Source organism: Lipophrys pholis, assembly GCF_963383615.2.
Source record: "Lipophrys pholis genome assembly, chromosome: 12".
Classification (NCBI taxonomy): Eukaryota; Metazoa; Chordata; class Actinopteri; order Blenniiformes; family Blenniidae; genus Lipophrys; species Lipophrys pholis.
Genome location: NC_137641.1, coordinates 17,156,990 through 17,173,461, shown reverse-complemented (window position 1 = coordinate 17,173,461; position 16,472 = coordinate 17,156,990). Strand labels below are relative to the sequence as shown.

The 16,472-nt window shown below is 43.2% G+C and overlaps 2 protein-coding genes across 3 annotated transcripts; one reads left to right on the top strand and one right to left on the bottom strand.

The window, feature by feature from the left end:
* The first annotated feature begins 1,492 nt into the window (after positions 1 to 1,492).
* kcnv2a (potassium channel, subfamily V, member 2a) lies at positions 1,493 to 7,308 on the top strand. 2 transcript variants are annotated; one of them, XM_080476834.1, is made up of 9 exons: positions 1,493 to 1,789; positions 2,209 to 2,346; positions 2,796 to 2,974; positions 3,061 to 3,244; positions 4,821 to 5,012; positions 5,101 to 5,355; positions 5,451 to 5,567; positions 5,640 to 5,765; positions 6,694 to 7,308. In XM_080476834.1, exons 1-9 carry the CDS (start codon positions 1,664 to 1,666, stop codon positions 6,946 to 6,948), a joined length of 1,572 nt encoding a protein of 523 aa, XP_080332960.1. In that variant the 5' UTR covers positions 1,493 to 1,663; the 3' UTR covers positions 6,949 to 7,308. The 2 variants fall into 2 exon arrangements, with proteins under 2 accessions (XP_080332960.1, XP_080332961.1); XM_080476835.1 differs by having other exon boundaries at positions 1,645 to 1,789; positions 3,103 to 3,244; positions 6,694 to 7,120.
* pum3 (pumilio RNA-binding family member 3) lies at positions 7,299 to 16,188 on the bottom strand. The gene is made up of 18 exons (XM_080476833.1): positions 16,139 to 16,188; positions 15,247 to 15,314; positions 14,730 to 15,080; positions 14,332 to 14,518; positions 14,112 to 14,187; positions 13,813 to 13,906; positions 13,333 to 13,399; positions 12,999 to 13,173; positions 12,801 to 12,904; positions 11,759 to 11,837; positions 11,570 to 11,668; positions 10,980 to 11,033; positions 10,812 to 10,892; positions 10,559 to 10,701; positions 9,414 to 9,636; positions 9,255 to 9,342; positions 9,034 to 9,124; positions 7,299 to 8,316 (listed from the first exon to the last, which is right to left on the bottom strand). The coding sequence occupies exons 2-18, from the start codon at positions 15,311 to 15,313 to the stop codon at positions 8,187 to 8,189; spliced, it is 2,109 nt and encodes a 702-aa protein (XP_080332959.1). The 5' UTR covers position 15,314; positions 16,139 to 16,188; the 3' UTR covers positions 7,299 to 8,186.
* Between the last annotated feature and the right edge of the window lie 284 nt (positions 16,189 to 16,472).

The window sequence follows — 16,472 nt, the reverse complement described above, 5'->3', positions numbered from 1 at the left end:
TTAATTATTTTTTTTATTTATATACAGTATATAGTCATTTCAAGGAACTTTTACAGAGAAAAACAAACGGTTCCACATGAGGAAGCAGAGGAGATGCAGAAAAGGGAAAAACTCAGTTTCCAAAGAAGAAACTTACAGAATCAGGTGGAGACTTTTTTTTTTTCTAAAGAGAGAAGTAATGAGACATAGGACTGAGAAAAGAAACTGAGTATAGGTCCTCCGGCAGTCTTGACATATAGCAGCTTCACTAGAAAATGGTCCAGGTTGGCCGAACTGTGAGCTTTAGTAAATGGAAAAGTCGAGACTGTGTCAGCCTCCCTCACTGAAAGTAGGATCTGGTTCCACGAGCCTGAAAGCTAAAAGCTCTGCCTTCTAATCTACTTTTAGAAAGCTCAGCACCCTGAGAACCAACTGTTCTTCTGGGCTGATGTGGTTCTTTAAAATATGATGGCACCTTGTTGTTAGAACTTTATACGTTAAAAAGATTTTAAAGTTTGTTGTAGATTTAACAGTCAATAAAAAGACAATGATTCATATGAATATGCACACTCACTCTAATGTTAGTATTGTAATATTAGATATGCAAAAAAATGCTCCAAAAAAACCAAATCCACGGTGAAGCTGTAAATTCAGTCGTAGCAGAAATCCATCATCTCATCCGGACGGAGGCGTGTCCAGGGTTTAGTGCAGCCTGAGAAAAGTGGGTCAAGACGGTGAGATAAGTAGTTTTTTGTTTTTTTTATTTGGCATGAGTCTGTCCATTCATTATCCCTCCATGTTAAACTGTGTGCAGGATTAATAATCCCCACCTCTCTGTGAGTGGGACTAAGTATGTCAGGCGTTACCTTGGATTAAGGTTTGAACCACACAGGAATCAAAGTTTCCAGACCTGTCAAAGTTCCTCATGTTCTTGGCTGTTCTGAAGGGAAATAACTTCAATAATTCGATTTTTCATCTGCAGCCTCCTGCAAAAAGCCTTTTCCATCATGGTCATCCATTCCATCGTCTGCATGTGCAGTAGCAGCGTTTCCGCCCTCGACTTTGTGTTGGAGCGTTTTCAAAAAGTCGCTTTGTCTGCCTGTTTACACGAACACGATGTCAGAGTGTTACTGTGAAGTGCCGTTTTCAAAAGGTTGAGTTTTCAGTGACTCGGGGCTGAAATCGTGGAGATAGACCCCAAAAACACAGCAGGAGTTTTATGTTTCTCACTTGAAAATGCGTCCTGGGATTGAAAGTCACTGCAGAGAAGCTTTACACACGTTTGTACGCAGATGAGTGAGAAACGACCGGATGAGATTCGTTCCGCTGTACTGAGAGCTACAAATCCTTTTCACAGCAGAAGAGTGAGTCGGTAATATTCCCATCATGTGTAAACGCTTTTACAAGAACGTACTATAAAACCTCAGATGGAACGAGAGAGAGAGAGAGAGAGAGAGAGAGAGAGAGAGAGAAGGATAATGGTATTTAAAACTTTAAGCACCTACATCATCTCAGTCAGCAGCCGCATTAGACCACCACGCTCATTTAATACCTGTTATCTGTGTGTGTGTGTGGGTGTGGGTGTGGGTGTGGGTGTGGGTGTGTGTGTGTGTGTGTGTCTGGAGCTGCTGGGATCTTCCTCCCAGCTGTTTGCCTGGAGTCGGCTTGCGGACCTGCAGCAGGGATGCTGAGCCACCTCCGAGCTCGCAGCAGGAGTCTGTTCTCCAGCTACAAGCCTGAAGCCGTCAGAGACCCCCTGGACCCCCTGGATTTAATCAACGCTTTTGTGAAGCCATGGAACTCCATGCAGGTCAGACACTTTTATTTATTTATTATTTTGTCACATTAAATCAAAGACATTTGTTCATATCATGGACTAAACTGTGAGAAGAAAATCAGAATTCTTTAATAATCATAGGTTATTTGTGATATATGTGCTTTGTGTTTCATCTTGAGTGGCTGGTCTCGTAAAATAGTGGCATAATAACCTTTACATTTAAACTTTTAAACGTTTTCTTTGTCGTATATGTGAGGAAAATGTCTATATTTTCACAAAACCAAACAGTCACTGTGGAAAATGACCAAATCTCAACATTAAACCAATTTAAATGAAAACCGTTGAGCAGGAGCGACAGAAGCATCTGCTCATGTCTCATATGTAAAAACTGCCACATCGTGAATCTGTCATAAGCAGTTTTGGCGTCGTGTTGTTGTGACGTGTTATTAAAGGACCTGAGCAGAGACATCTACGACCTCTACGCGGAGTATGAAGACGAGGAGGTGGAGGATCGCTTGCCCGTGTCTCCCTCTCGCCTCCTCCTCTCGCCAACCAAACACTTCACGCTCAACATCAACGTTGGCGGAACGGTAACGTCCAGCGATTCATTTCAGAATGTGGAATCTGTCCAAATGGATTGTAAATCCTCTTTTCTTCTCGTGCTGAACTTCTCAGATGTGACTGAACTTCCTGATTTGTTGAGGAAAACCTCTCAAAAAGACTTCAGCTCTCTTTACATATTGACTGCAGGAGGTTTTGCCAGGAAGCTGTTCAGACATTAGGAAATACCTGGAACCAGAGATGTTGAAGGGCTCGAATATCTTCTTCATATTTAACACACAATTCTTATCACTCTAACAGGACTTATTGAATTTTGATCGTCGGACTCGTCGAAGTCGTTTTCTGAATCACGAGTGACTTTTCGTATTAGTGTAACTTGTCTTACCCGAAATTCATAATGCTGCATTAACAGATGATAGAAAGAGGAGTTCAGGACAGGGTGTGAACGCCTTGATCTTTTCCCTTCCGGTTCCTCCAGGTGTACCACCTGCCCTACAGGTTAGCGGCCAGATATCCAAAGACACGCATCGGCCGGTTGGCCACGTACACGGACCACAGCAGGAAGCTGGACCTGTGTGACGACTACGTGGTCCAAAGCAACGAGTTCTTCTTCGATCGGGACCCGCAGATCTTCCACAACATCTTCAACTTCTACAGGTGCGGCTCAGATCCCCCCTGATGAGAGACTCTCCTTTGTCTTTATGTCGTCTTGGAATCATTGTTGTGCCTCTCCCGTCCATCAGAACCGGAGTGTTGTGGATTAAAGACGAGCTGTGTCCTCGCAGCTTCCTGGAGGAGATCAACTACTGGGGCGTCAGGATCAAGAACTGCCAGCGCTGCTGCCGCATCTCCTTCGAGGAGCGTCAGGACGAGCTGAGCGACCAGCTGAAGATCCAGAGGCAGCTGCTGGTGGAGGTCGGCCCGCTGGTGGGTCTCCTTTTTTACTTCTTTGTTCTTTTTACTCCAACTTGAAAGCAAGGATGGATAAGAATGGATTCTGACATCCTTGATTCGTCCCTCTTTTTATGTATATTGACATTTTCACTGTTTCAAAAGTGTAAATCACTCGGGACAAGTCTGAGGAGCCACAACATTTTGGGGTTTCTGGTGATCTGATTTATTCTTTATATCATTATTATTATTATTATTATTATTATTATTATTATTATTAAGCACAATTTCAAGTCCTGTGACGAATTCAGGGGGAAACATATCACCAGTAGAGGCAGTTGACTCAGCGTTTTCAAATACTTCCACATTAGGAGCCTTTTCAAAAAAGTTGTTGTGTAAACGGCAGTGTTGCCACAGTTAGCTTGAAAAAGTAATTACTGCTTACTTGTTTTTGAAAGTAACTAAGTTAGATTACAAGCTACTTTTTTAGTTACGTTCAGCAGCTGTCGACAACACCCCCCCCCCCCCCATCATCTCAACATGAAAATGAAAAAACTGCCGACCAATTATTTTCAAAAAGGGTAAACACTGCTGGACACTGATAGAAAAACTGTTTCCTGTTCTAAACTACTGATGAAATACAGTGAATACGGGGAAACTTAACAACTGTACAGGCTGTGTTATCTTCAGTTTAAAGGTTAAACAAGTTTGGGGGTTTTTTTTGTCTCCAGATGAATTTTATTTGGTGCAAAGTGGCAAAAACAGCTGCTTTGGTCATAAACATGCAGAACTGTGTTATACACGGTTTACAAATTGAGTAAAAACAGCAGCAGGATTTCCTCCAGTATTATGCACATAGATTAGGATAAACCGTAACAACATTTTATAAGAAACCGATCAGTAAAATGATCTTTACCCGCCGTCCTCCATGTATCATAACGTGCTGCATGAAGCCAGCAGGATCAGATCAGATCAGATCAGATCAGATCAGATCAGATCAGACCGGTCCAGCAGTGTGTGTGTTCGGACCTGAGATTCCTGCCAGTAATCTGCAGCTGCCTCAGAGTCCGTCTGACCCACATTAGAAATGACAGATGGAGAAGAAGCTTTTCCTCCTTGGCACAGATTCAGGCAGATGTCTCCCACACTGCCTCAATCAGTCTCCGGTGCCAGTTGTGAGTCTTGCCTGTTGGAGTTGTTTTGGCGGTTCGATCTGCGCTCATCTTTATTTGAAAACGACGTTCCCAGAAAATTCATTGCAAGTGACGTCCTCAGTTCTAAAAGGTTGAAACATCAGGATGTGAGACGAGCAAGCATCAATATGGGTGAGGATTGTGATAAAGGATGTTTAGATCTTTGAGCTTTTGTTTCTTCAGAATAAACTAATTGAAGTATTTAAGTTTGGTCAACATCTTCAGTGTCTGTTTACAGGACGACGGAGTCAGAAAATACACAACTTTTTGGGAACAAAAACAAACAGCAGTGCCCACTAGTGGCCCTTCATGCTAACTACATTGTGATTGTGTAGTTCTTGTGTAAATGGACATCGTTCTATAAACATTGCTGTGTTAACGCAGGTTGTGGTGTAAACGGGTGTCTTACACTTGTCCAGGTGGAGAAGGAGGAGAACGCGGCCGTGTTCCACAACATGCTCTACGGGCCGCTCCGGAGAAAGATCTGGAACCTGATGGAGAAGCCCTTCTCCTCCATCCCCGCCAAGCTGATGGCCGTGGCCTCCTCCATGTTCGTGCTGGTGTCTCTGGTTGCCATGACGCTCAACACCGTGGACGAGATGCAGTACAAGGTTGTGTGTTCTTTACCCTCTGACTCGCCGTCGGTCGGTCAAGGTCGGTGAAGCCCAGAGTCCAGATGTCCTGAACTGTTTGTTGCAGACGGCGTCGGGCCAGCCAAGCGGCAGGTTCTACGGCGAGTTCGTGGAGAGCTTCTGCATCACCTTCTTCACCGCGGAGTACCTCCTGCGCCTGGTTTCCACCCCGGACATCAGGTGTTTCGGACGCAGCGTGCTGAACACGGTGGACCTGATCGCCATCCTGCCGCACTACCTGCAGATGGTCCTGGAATGCTTCGAGGACGAGGACATCCACCCCAACTCTGGAGACATCGAGACTGTCGGCCGCGTGGGAAAGGTCGTGATCGGGGGGGGGGGGGGGGGGGGGGGGAACCAGAATCCTCCAGATTTAAACTCCAGGTCTGCTCAAGTCCTTTATCCGTCCCTCTCTAGGTGGGTCAGGTTTTAAGGATCATGCGTCTGATGAGGATCTTCCGGATCTTGAAGTTGGCTCGTCACTCGACAGGTCTGCGAGCGTTCGGCTTCACTCTGAGGCAGTGCTACCAGCAGGTCAGGCTCTGCTGTGAAAGCTTCTTCGTCTCCATATGGACTTATTAAAAAGGGTGTAAATCTCTGCTGCAGGTGGGCTGCTTGCTGCTCTTCATCGGAATGGGCATCTTCATGTTCTCAGCCATGGTGTACACCGTGGAGCACGACGTCTACAACACCAACTTCACCTCCATGCCCAACGCCTGGTGGTGGGCCGCTGTGAGTAGACGCACGTAATTACTTGTTTTATTTGTCAGCAAATAATACCATTTTACTAATACTAATCAATCATCAAATGGAAGGTTGAAAGATAATAACAACCTTATTTTATCTGCTTCTTGAACGTTGATGTAAAACATCGATTGATACTATTATTGATATAGAAAGTGATAATTATTATAATGTAATGTGTAAGTTATTTTACTTAAATCATATTATATATATCTTTTTTTTTTCAAGGATTTTTTTATAAGCTTCTAAAAGGTTAACATCCATTATGTCATTAAATTTAAATGACTAGAACAGATAATGAATTTAAGCTGTAATCTGTTAGTAAGAGCCAGTAAACAGAAATGACAGTTCTGAACTGATCATTTCTCACTCCTGATAGATATTAACTCAATAGTTTCACACTTGTTTTAGTTCAGGGGGTCAAAAGAAAACATAAAACACAAAATCCTGGAGTAGAGACACACGTGCATGTCGACTGGAAATAGAAGTAGGCCTGATGTAGAACCCCGTGGAATCCCCGAAGAAGTAAAATACTCTGATACATTGAGCCACACCAGTACAACCTCTCCCAGTGACATCAAATTATAAAAACACCCAGTACATTTCATATAGATAATAAACTTCATTCAGTCTTTACCTCTTAAATTATCACTCACAGTTAAGATGCGCCGATATAAAGTACATTATCTGAGCTAAAACTGCTTTATTCTGACATTGTGGTGTGTTAAAACCCATTTTCTGTTAGTTTTCTTTCCCTCTATTAAGATTTTGCATATTAATGTCTTCAGTTAGCTTTATGTACTTTCCTATTAAAATAAATGTGAACCTGACGTCTTCCCAGGATAAAACACAATCCAAGTGAAAAAAGGTGGAGATCAATTAAAAGTCTCACTGACATTCTGTGTTTCCTCGTCAGGTGAGTATTTCCACCGTGGGCTACGGCGACATGTTCCCAGAAACCAACCTGGGTCGCCTCTTCGCCTTCGCCTGCATCGCCTTCGGCGTCATCCTCAACGGCATGCCCATCTCCGTCCTCTACAACAAGTTCTCGGACTACTACACCAAGCTGAAGGCTCACGAGTACATGGCCGTCACCAAGGCCCGCGGGAAGGTGCACTTTGCCAAGAGGGCGGCCAAGAGATTCACGGAGTACTGTGACGACGTCGGTTAGCGGGGAGAACGTTACCGTGAGAAGATCGGAGATCCTGAGAGACTTTCTGCCCGAACCACTGACGAGTCAAAGTGAAGCTTCACGGTTCTGTTGGAGTCACCTCCACCCAGACAGTTTGGACTTTACTTCACTTTAACTGTGACTCCGGAAATAAAGAGCAGCTTCTCTTTCTACCTCTTTTTGGACTTTTCCTGTCCATGACATCGTAAGATCACTAATATATATGAACCGCAGTACTTCTACGTCTCTTTAAACAGCTTTGTCGAAGAGGAAAATTATGGATTCGTAATCCTGGAAAAGCTTTGATGTATCAAACGTGTATATTCACAAAGCTTGATTGTACAACTGAGCATACGTATTGTACGATAATCTTTATTTTTTTAGCTCTTTAGCAAAAACAGTTCATTTACAGAAAAAGCTTAGAAAAACCTTTTGGAACAAGACGAGTCAGAATCTTCTCTCACTCAGAACAAAGAGAATCACTTCATAAAGATCCTTTAAATAATACCAGTTATTCTATGTGAGCTCCAGGTAAACCCTCAGTTCGATCTCCTCGGCTAGTTTCTTATTTATTGAAATCTCCATTTAAATTGACCATTAATTTGATACGTTTAGTTTTCTGTTTCACCGTTTTATTTTCTTGTGTTGGAGCAAGTCAGTTCTTCAATGATACCACTGGGTGGCAGCAGAGAATCATTGTTCCACACAGGTTTGGGACTTTGCTGTTAGTTGTGACAATTCGAGCAAATTTCTTGTGTCCAAATCTGTTTTTAGTGGTAGTTACTCATGACACCACCTTGTGGTAAAAAGCGGTATTACAAAACTGATCAAAACACAGCAAGTTTGTTAAATGAGGTCAAATTACTCAGCATGTGATCAATGATTATTTCTAAGTTTCAGTGGACCGTGTCTGACTCAGACTACTGCACACTGTACAAAAACGCAGAAATAAACCTCCACCCAGCTTGTGTCTCTGCAGGAACCATCCAGAGTTTACAGCGGTCAAGATCTGATGAAAAATTCTGAAATAAAATACAAGTGAGCTTTTAATTAACAGAACCGACACGCAACGTTATTCAGTGACAAAGTTTTGTGTTTCCAGGGCGGATAGTGCTCCTGAGGAAGAGTACAGCTGATCGACACGGTGCCTGACGTGACTTCCTCTTTCGTTTCCTCCAAACGAATCAGGTGTCGTTGTCTTGTGCCGTCAGATGAGTGACACTGGATTTTTAAAAAGTCTACTTGTTCAGGTTCTCCAGCAGGATTTCCACTCCTTTGATGTTGCTGATCTTCTGCAGCTCCGATGTGATGGACTTCAGTGCCTCCTTCACCTCCGCAGACACGGACTTATCGCAGCTGTTCAGGAGGCTGCAGGTATAAAAACAAAGGCTCAGCTCATCCAAACTTTTACTAACAACTTCCAGTCAACAGGAGTGAAAATGGTGCAACCCGCCTTGAGAAAGCAGGTTTTCACCAGCGAGGCGCGAGCTGGCCCTAATCAGTGTATCATGAGGAACAATAGTTTTGCACATTCAAAATAAAAAGCAGATGTTGATTGTGATCAAAGGGTTAAAAATGCTTCCGATATGTACATTATATTCAGGGGCGATGTTAGTAATACCCAACGAGAAATTTAGCTAAATTGTGTACAATGTTTTTAGAGCCAATAAGATGAGACTTTATTCAGTTCTCACATCGGCTCCACATTGCACCAAACATATTGAAATAGGAATATTAAAGAATAAATATTAAAATATTAGGACTGTGGAGTGGAATACTCTAAGCAAAGGCTTATGTGAAAACACATCTTTTTTGTTTCAGAAAGGTTTCGTGTTTACACAGCAACGTTTTGAAAACAATATACTCGGTAGCACTGACAACAATGTTGTTATTGTCCATCTACTCGCTCGTGTGCAGAAGAACACTTTACTATGGTAAACATGCACAAATATGCCACTGTAAAATGTTTTCCGACTTCGATTAGTTAGAAGTTCCCACAGCGAGTACTAATATATGAAACGTTGTCCTAACATGGGTCCTGGATGGAAGTGCTCTGCTCTGAGGTGATGGAGCGGTGACACAGACCTGCAGAGCACCATGGCTCCTCTGTTGACGCGAACCCAGCTCTTCATGGTTTCTGTGCCCACCGTGTCCACCAGGATCCTGCCGAAGCGCTCTGAGAGGACGAGACGTCTACGTCAACACGGAGAAGGAAAAAGAAACCTCCGCAGGATGACATTGGGAGTGTGTGTGTTTGTGTGTGTGTGTGTGTGTGTGTGTGTGTGTGTGTGTGTGTGTGTCTTCACCTTCCTTGCCGGCCTCTGCCAGCATGACGTCCTGCTCGATGAGCCATTTGAGCACCAGGTGTCCTGCTGGATGCTCGGCCATGTGCAGCTGTGGAGGAAACATCATGTTAATTTAAATATTAATATAAACAAGTAGAGACGTCTAAATCCGCCGCTCACCTGTCCCGCCACCCCTCCCGGCACCAGCTCGTGATTGGCCATCTGTGCCACGGCTGTCATGGCGGGCCGCAGGTCCCCGCAGGCCGACGCCAGGATGTCGCTGATGGTGACGCTGGTCGCCTTGTCGATGACCATCTGGGGGGCGTTGCAACAGAGATACTCCAACAGTGGAGGAGAGACCACCTCCAGCAGCTCCTTCCTCCTCACAGCCGTGTCCTTTTTACTGGTCAGAGCAAAACCACACAACAGACGCTTATCTACATGGAGCGGCTGTATTTTTTTTTTGGGCGGTTTTTGTAACTTTCCCAAAAATATTTTGAACCAGCTGATATTCTTATACCTACTATCGCTCTATCAGCATGTGATTTATGTGAAAACTGGGAGATTTTTCAAAAGAGGAAGTAAAGTCTGAATGAGAAAAGGTCCAGTTTTGGATTGAAAATGAAAAATCTAATCTAGAGCTTCAGTTGATCCATGAACCAGAGGAGGAGTTTGTGTTGATTGACTGCATTTGCAGTAGCAGCGTTTCCGCCGTCTTCTTGAAGACGAAGCGTTAACACAAACCCTGCAGGTCTTTGTCTTCAGTTTTATATTTCAAATATGAAATACAGCTACGATTCAATCAACGATAATACAAACATATTAAAAGCTGAGCAGGAATAAGAACAAATTTATTGAAGTTATTGGGAAAATATTTGTTTCACTTCCATGTCAAACAACAATAAATCTATTATTAATACAATAAATAGCTATTTGTGTAAATATAACGCCTGCAAACAGTGAACCTGCTGTTTTATCCATGTAATTACAAAATACATCTTAATACCGTTAAAAAAAAAAAAAGAAGTTTTATATTTGACATTTGGTTTGTTTGTTGATCCTTTCTAAACCTGTTTGATTTACATACATGGAGCAATGAAAGAATAAATAGTTTGGCGTTTTGTTGAGACTTATCTGACTTTCAACCAAATATGACTCATTTTTATGACAATTTAGATTCCATATTTGACTATTGTACTATATTTGTAAGTAGTTAGCCTCCGATGTTAGAGTCACATAAACATGAGGGGAGTGTCTGAAGGAGGAAAACACGTCTGACGTTTGATGCAGGATGGAGGTGAAGCGTGGCCCCGCCTCCAGCTTACCTGTGTGTGTTTCCGTCTCCCAGCTCCAACACCTTGATGATCTCTGGCAGCAGGTGAGCCGGGTCTCGTGGGCTCAGCAGGTACAACATCACCTTTTTCCCATATTTGTTCCCCATGACGTCCGTGAGAGACGACAGGACCTCCTGGACGGCGGGGAAAGAGAGGAGACGGTCACTGACGCGGGTCTTACACGGTTTATCCTCTTCCTAAATCTTCAGAGGATTTCTGAACATGTGAGTCTCTGCAGACGTACGGAGAGCACAGCTTGTTTGACCAGCTTGGTGTCGTCCACACTGTCGAATATGGCCAGAAGAACCAAATGACCAAACTCCCCCTGTGGAAGAACAAAAACAGTCAAAGCTTCAAAAACCTCATGAAAACACGAAACACTGTCGTCTTTCTTCTGTAGGGACAAACTCACCGTGGCAAACTTCACCATGTACGTCTTCATTGTTTTGATGATGACTTTTCTGTCCTTAAACATGAAAAAACAACAACATTATGATGCAGATTAACATGATAGTTTTTACCCATCACTGAGGTCATTGTGAATAACCGTAAACATGAGGGACGCAGGGACACCAGGATCTGGTAAAGCAGCATTTAGCAGTCGATTATGTCCTGGTTGTTATTTTTGTTTGAGCAGATTTGAAGCATTTTAAATTACATGCTAAACACACTCAAGTCCAATTAGCCTCACAAGTAGAATTGATGACATATTTTCATGAACAGCACCAAGATTTTGATTCACAAATGCCATCACCAACCGATGATCTGCTGCTGTTGATATGAATGGTTCTGCTGATTTTACACATTTTATTTTGCAATTCTTACGGCCCATCTTCTAAAGTTACAAGTATAATACAGAGTTGACCTACAAAATCCCCTTGACAGATTGCATAAATATAAATGTATGCTACACATGTAATTTGTGGACATTGGGAGACGTCATCCAAAGAGGTTTTTTTCTCCACTACCCAGAGTGCCCAGTGTGTGCGTGCGTAAACACACCTTGGCCGTGCCGTGCCACAGGCAGTGCATCGCCACCCGGGCTCCGTCGTGTGTGTGCGCCATGTAGACGACCGACTCCCTGATGGACTCGATCATTTCCTGCTCACATCCAGAGAGGAAGCGTTTCAACGCGCCGCTCAGAGGAACATGCAGCCACACAGATAAAACATGAGTCACAGATCTGCTCACCGTTCTCTGTTTTTCAGGCGCCAGCAGGAAGAAATCCAGGAACACTTTGTGGACCAGCGAGTGTTTGATCACCTGCTCTCTGAAACAAACGACAGAAGCGAAGGTTTGTCGAGGAAACGACTAAGAAAAGAGCGTAAAAGCAACAAATGGATGATCAAAGTTTCTTTCCTGTTTTTGTTCCCTGTGAATCACGTCAGAGAGTCTCACATGGACCACTTAAATGGATTATGTTTTATTTCTTTTATCCTTTCAAATGTGTTCGTCTAAATAACAGTGCTCTCCATCACGTGTGTCTTTAACTTCACCAGCAGGATTTCAAAAGCAAAGCAGTTTAACTTGGTTTTGTTTTGATCATATTTAAATGATTGTTTTGCTTTGGACCTCTGCTCTGTGGCCACCAGGCAAAAAAAAAAAAAAAAAATTATTAACAAAGTTAAATACGACCTCTTTCCTCACAGACATCCGTATCTATTGCAGTTAGATGGGTCACATATGTTACAGAGAATAAATGCAGTGATCAATCAGTCTTTCGCGAGATAAACACTGTGCACGTTGATATTGCAACGCTGATAAATTAGCGATATATTGTACAGCTTTAGTCAGAAGATAGAAAAGAGGGAAGCCCAAGGAGCTTAATGAGTTGAATCTGACATGTGTGAAAGTTTTCCCTCCACTTCTCCGGCCAGTGTGACTTAATACAACTGTTGAAAATCTTTGCTGTTTTTCTGGATCCAAACATTATTTTTCACAGAAACAATAAAGTGTCCAATCTACAGATTAACTGATTAACAAAACAATGATTAGTTACAGCCCACACATTTTTCCTTCATGTTTACTGCAAAAGGAAAGGAAACATTCAGAGTTGTTGTTATTTTATGGTTATAATTTCACTGGTTTTTATGTTTTCACCAATGATTTAACTTTTGAATGGGAGCTGTTGTGTAATATAAATGACTTGAAATATTTGGGAAATCTAATCTGGTCGGTTGGTAAACTTCTGTTGTGATATTTTTCACTATCTTCCTGGGTTCGCTGCTCTTACTTCTGTGCCATGGGTGTGAGGATCTGCTTCATCTCGTCGATGATGCCCTTCAGCTTGTCGGGATTCGCCTCCACCACCTTCTCGAAGGTGCTGCACACCGACGTCTGAACACAGACGGAAAAATGTTCCTTACAATCCTGTAGAGGCCCTAAAGCAGCTGTAATATGCTGTTGCGGGGACAGAGGGAGGTGTGTGTACCTTGCAGACGGCGTAAGTGTTCCCATAGAGATCGTCTGTGAGCAGGAGCCTCTGAGCCAGCACCGCTTTGTCGTTGTAGGCGTACTCGATGATGGAGGAGGCGGCGGTGTGGCGGAGCATCGGACGCACGTGACCTTTGAATGTCTGAATGACAGACCCCACCAGCTCCTTGTTCCTGAGGAAAGAGCCATTACAATATTCATCCAGCCACATGGAACCAACAGTAAACCAGTCTGATACGACAGGTATGGAGGAAATGACCCTCCACAAAGACCAGAACGCTGCTTTGGTGTTCATGTCACTAGTTTGCAGGATGTTGATCATCATGACTCACCCATACATCAGCATCTTTTTCACCACATGTCGGCCATATTGAGACTTGCACAGAGCGATGATGTCCTCTGCAGAAGAGAGGGGGAAAAACACGGGTTCAACATTGGGCCTGGGCCATTATTTTCTGGAGCGGAGGTTGCAGTGGAGTACGACTCGCACTTTCACAAGAATACAAGACAAGAACATGTTATCAAACAGCTTTAAAACTGCAAAGTCATTCACACAACATACACATTTTAGAAGTGAATCTGGTTCCACACACACAAAAGTTGTGTGGTTACCCGTCCTCACCAGAGCAGCACTTTAAATAGGTTAAAGTGCTACAATATGTTTCCACTAAGAATGTTACCGTGTAAACGGGGCCTAAATATGCAGACTCATGCAGATGGAGCATTTTGTCCTCTGCCTTCAGTACATGTGTAATTTGGTTGACAAGAGGCCAGACAGTAATAACAGTGGAGGATCAGTATCGTCAGTTCACCTTTGAGGTCCTCAAAAACTTCCCGTCTCTGCTCGTGGTTGCCGAACTGGATGAAACACTGCAGCACTCGCACCGCGTCGTGAGCAAACGCCATCTGCAGGAAGAACAGTAGGGTCACGTGACAGCCAGCACGGTTCCATAAAGCGTCACATCACGGCTGAACCCGGTCTGGATAAAATACAGTTAGCCCTCAAAGATTTACAAAAAAAAAAAAAAAAGTTGGAAGTAATTGTCCTTTCGTATGTTGAGTGGTGGTGATGATTTACGGTTCACTGAAGTTGACACAATGTGACACAAACCTGTTTGACTTTCCCGCGGATCAGATCGTGAAGCTCCTTCATCAACTTTTTCTTCAACTCCTCATCGCACTTTTTTCTGTTGACAGAGACATGATGTGTGTATGAGCAAGCTGTGTGTGTGTGTGTGTGTGTGTGTGTGTGTGTGTGTGTGTGTGTGTGTGTGTGTGTGTGTGTGTGTGTGTGTGTGTGTGTGTGTGTGTGTGTGTGTGTGTGTGTGTACCTCCTGAGCTCTCCCCACACTCTCTTTGACTGACAGATGATCTCGAACATGTCCTTCCTCTCGGCCTCCTGCCTGCTCTTCTTCAGCTCTTTCTTCCTCTGCTGCCGGTTCTGCTTCAGCTCCTCCTTTCCCAGCGCTCCTTTCCCACCGGCCTTCAGCTCACCTTTCACCTTCTTGGCTGCAGGACCTGATCATAAAAATCCAGACAGACATTAGAAAGGAAATACAAGGTTTTCTATTGAGTGGCGGGACGTGAACAAGACCAAAGATATTTCCTCTCCTGTCAATTTTTGCTGTGTTTCATTTCGATGTGTTAAAGCTTGAAGATGAGCACGAGGTGCCGCTAAATCTTTGCAGAGTTGATATGAAAGCTTCGACAGAAACAGAAATGTTCTCACCTTCACCCTCCTCTCCGACCTCTGGCAGTTTTCTCTTCCCCAACTTCTCTTTTCCACCTTTGGAGAAAGCAAACTTCCCTCCATCTTTGGCTTTCCCGGGTCTGCCCTTCTTCTCTGTGTTGTCATAGGCTTTGAAGGGCTTTTTGCCTCCTGGCCTCCCGGCTGGCTTTCCACCCGGCTTTCCACCCAGCTTCCCGGCTGGCTTTCCACCCGGCTTTCCACCCAGCTTCCCGGCTGGCTTTCCACCCAGCTTCCCGGCTGGCTTTCCACCCGGCTTTCCACCCAGCTTCCCGGCTGGCTTTCCACCCGGCTTTCCACCCGGCTTTCCACCAAATTTGGTCCCGAAGGAATCTGAATGATATGACGTGTGTGAGGAATCTCATTTGATCATACACTTCACTAATTAAAGAAAAACACTCAAGATGTCATTAAATTGTATCCTCTACTGCAACACAATGTACGTATGGCAACTTTAAAGTGTATACAGGCAACAGGCTTATGTGAAACATGATTTTACCTTTTCCTTTCAGATTGTTGCTCTTTCGATCTTTCGGAGAAAATGGCTTTTTGGATTTGGCCTCCATCCTATCATGCGATCCCATGGAGGAGGAAAGAAAAACTTAGTTTAAGTCCGATGTAATCAGTGCTGCTTTGTGAAAAGTAACTCGACTACAACAACCACCACACACCTCTTCCACAGACGTTTGAGATTATTGTCGGGCGGTCGTCAATAAAGGTTTAATATAAGCACAAAGCTAGAAAGGGACCCACCACTGTGGGTCCCTGAGTAAGATACTAGAACCTCATCAGCTCCCCAGAGTCTTTTAATGTCAGCCTTGTTCTTTAGATTATTTATTTTTTTGTTTGTGGTCTTTTTGTGTCATTAGAAGCAATAAATAGTTCCACAATCGATTATCCTCACAATCTTGTTTCCGCTTCCTAAACCTATATTTTTAACCTTAACTTTAGTGTTACATGTATAAAACAGTCTCATAAATACAGATTGTGGAGGATGAGTTCAACTTGAACTTGTTATTAATGATTTTCATTGGTTATTTAGAATTCTTCAAACACATGCAGGGGAAATGTTCACACAATGTTTATATCTGCTAATTTTGCCATCGGGTTGATTGATTCAGTCCGACTGCAATGTCTCAAGAATTATCGCCCAGCATATGTAGTCACGTAATCAAAAGTGTCTTTTTGCTTTTAATGAAACGCTAAATTTTACATTTTGAAACATGTTTTAAAGCGCCACATCGTCAGTTTCCTTGCACTAAAGAGCTTTCCTCGAGCATGTTAAGCTTAAAGCATAAACCCCGAATCGCATGTCCTGTTAACACACAAATATAGACGGTACTAAGACTTTAGATAAACAAATACGTGTAATATTTGATTAATTCACTCACTTTTCAAACACGCTTAAATCCACATGCGTTTTGGCATCAACACGGTTTACGGTAGGAATATTAACCAATCACACGAGACCTTCAGTGTCGTAAAACGTAGATCTTTACGACGTTCGTCGCGTATTACAACAGTATGCACAAACTATCATTAAATTGACACTCTTCAGCATTTTCAAAAGGTTACGCTACCTTAAAATAGCGATAAAACAGCACATTTTATATTTCTGAGGGTATATTACATTATTTAGGCGCTCCAATTTAATTAAGAATAGAACGAAAAGCTCTTCGAATTTGATGTCACTTCTGTGGTGTTTGGTTTATTTTGAGCAACTTA

Coding starts and splice junctions, on each gene's coding strand:
- pum3 (XM_080476833.1), bottom strand. CDS start 15,313: ATGGAGGCCAAATCCAAAAAGCCATTTTCTCCGAAAGATCGAAAGAGC. Junction 10,702..10,811: donor TCAAACAAGCTGTGCTCTCC/GTACGTCTGCAG, acceptor CCCGCCGTCCAG/GAGGTCCTGTCGTCTCTCAC. Junction 9,125..9,254: donor GGCAGAGGCCGGCAAGGAAG/GTGAAGACACAC, acceptor TCGTCCTCTCAG/AGCGCTTCGGCAGGATCCTG.
- kcnv2a (XM_080476834.1), top strand. CDS start 1,664: ATGCTGAGCCACCTCCGAGCTCGCAGCAGGAGTCTGTTCTCCAGCTAC. Junction 3,245..4,820: donor TGGTGGAGGTCGGCCCGCTG/GTGGGTCTCCTT, acceptor ACACTTGTCCAG/GTGGAGAAGGAGGAGAACGC. Junction 5,013..5,100: donor TGGACGAGATGCAGTACAAG/GTTGTGTGTTCT, acceptor TGTTTGTTGCAG/ACGGCGTCGGGCCAGCCAAG.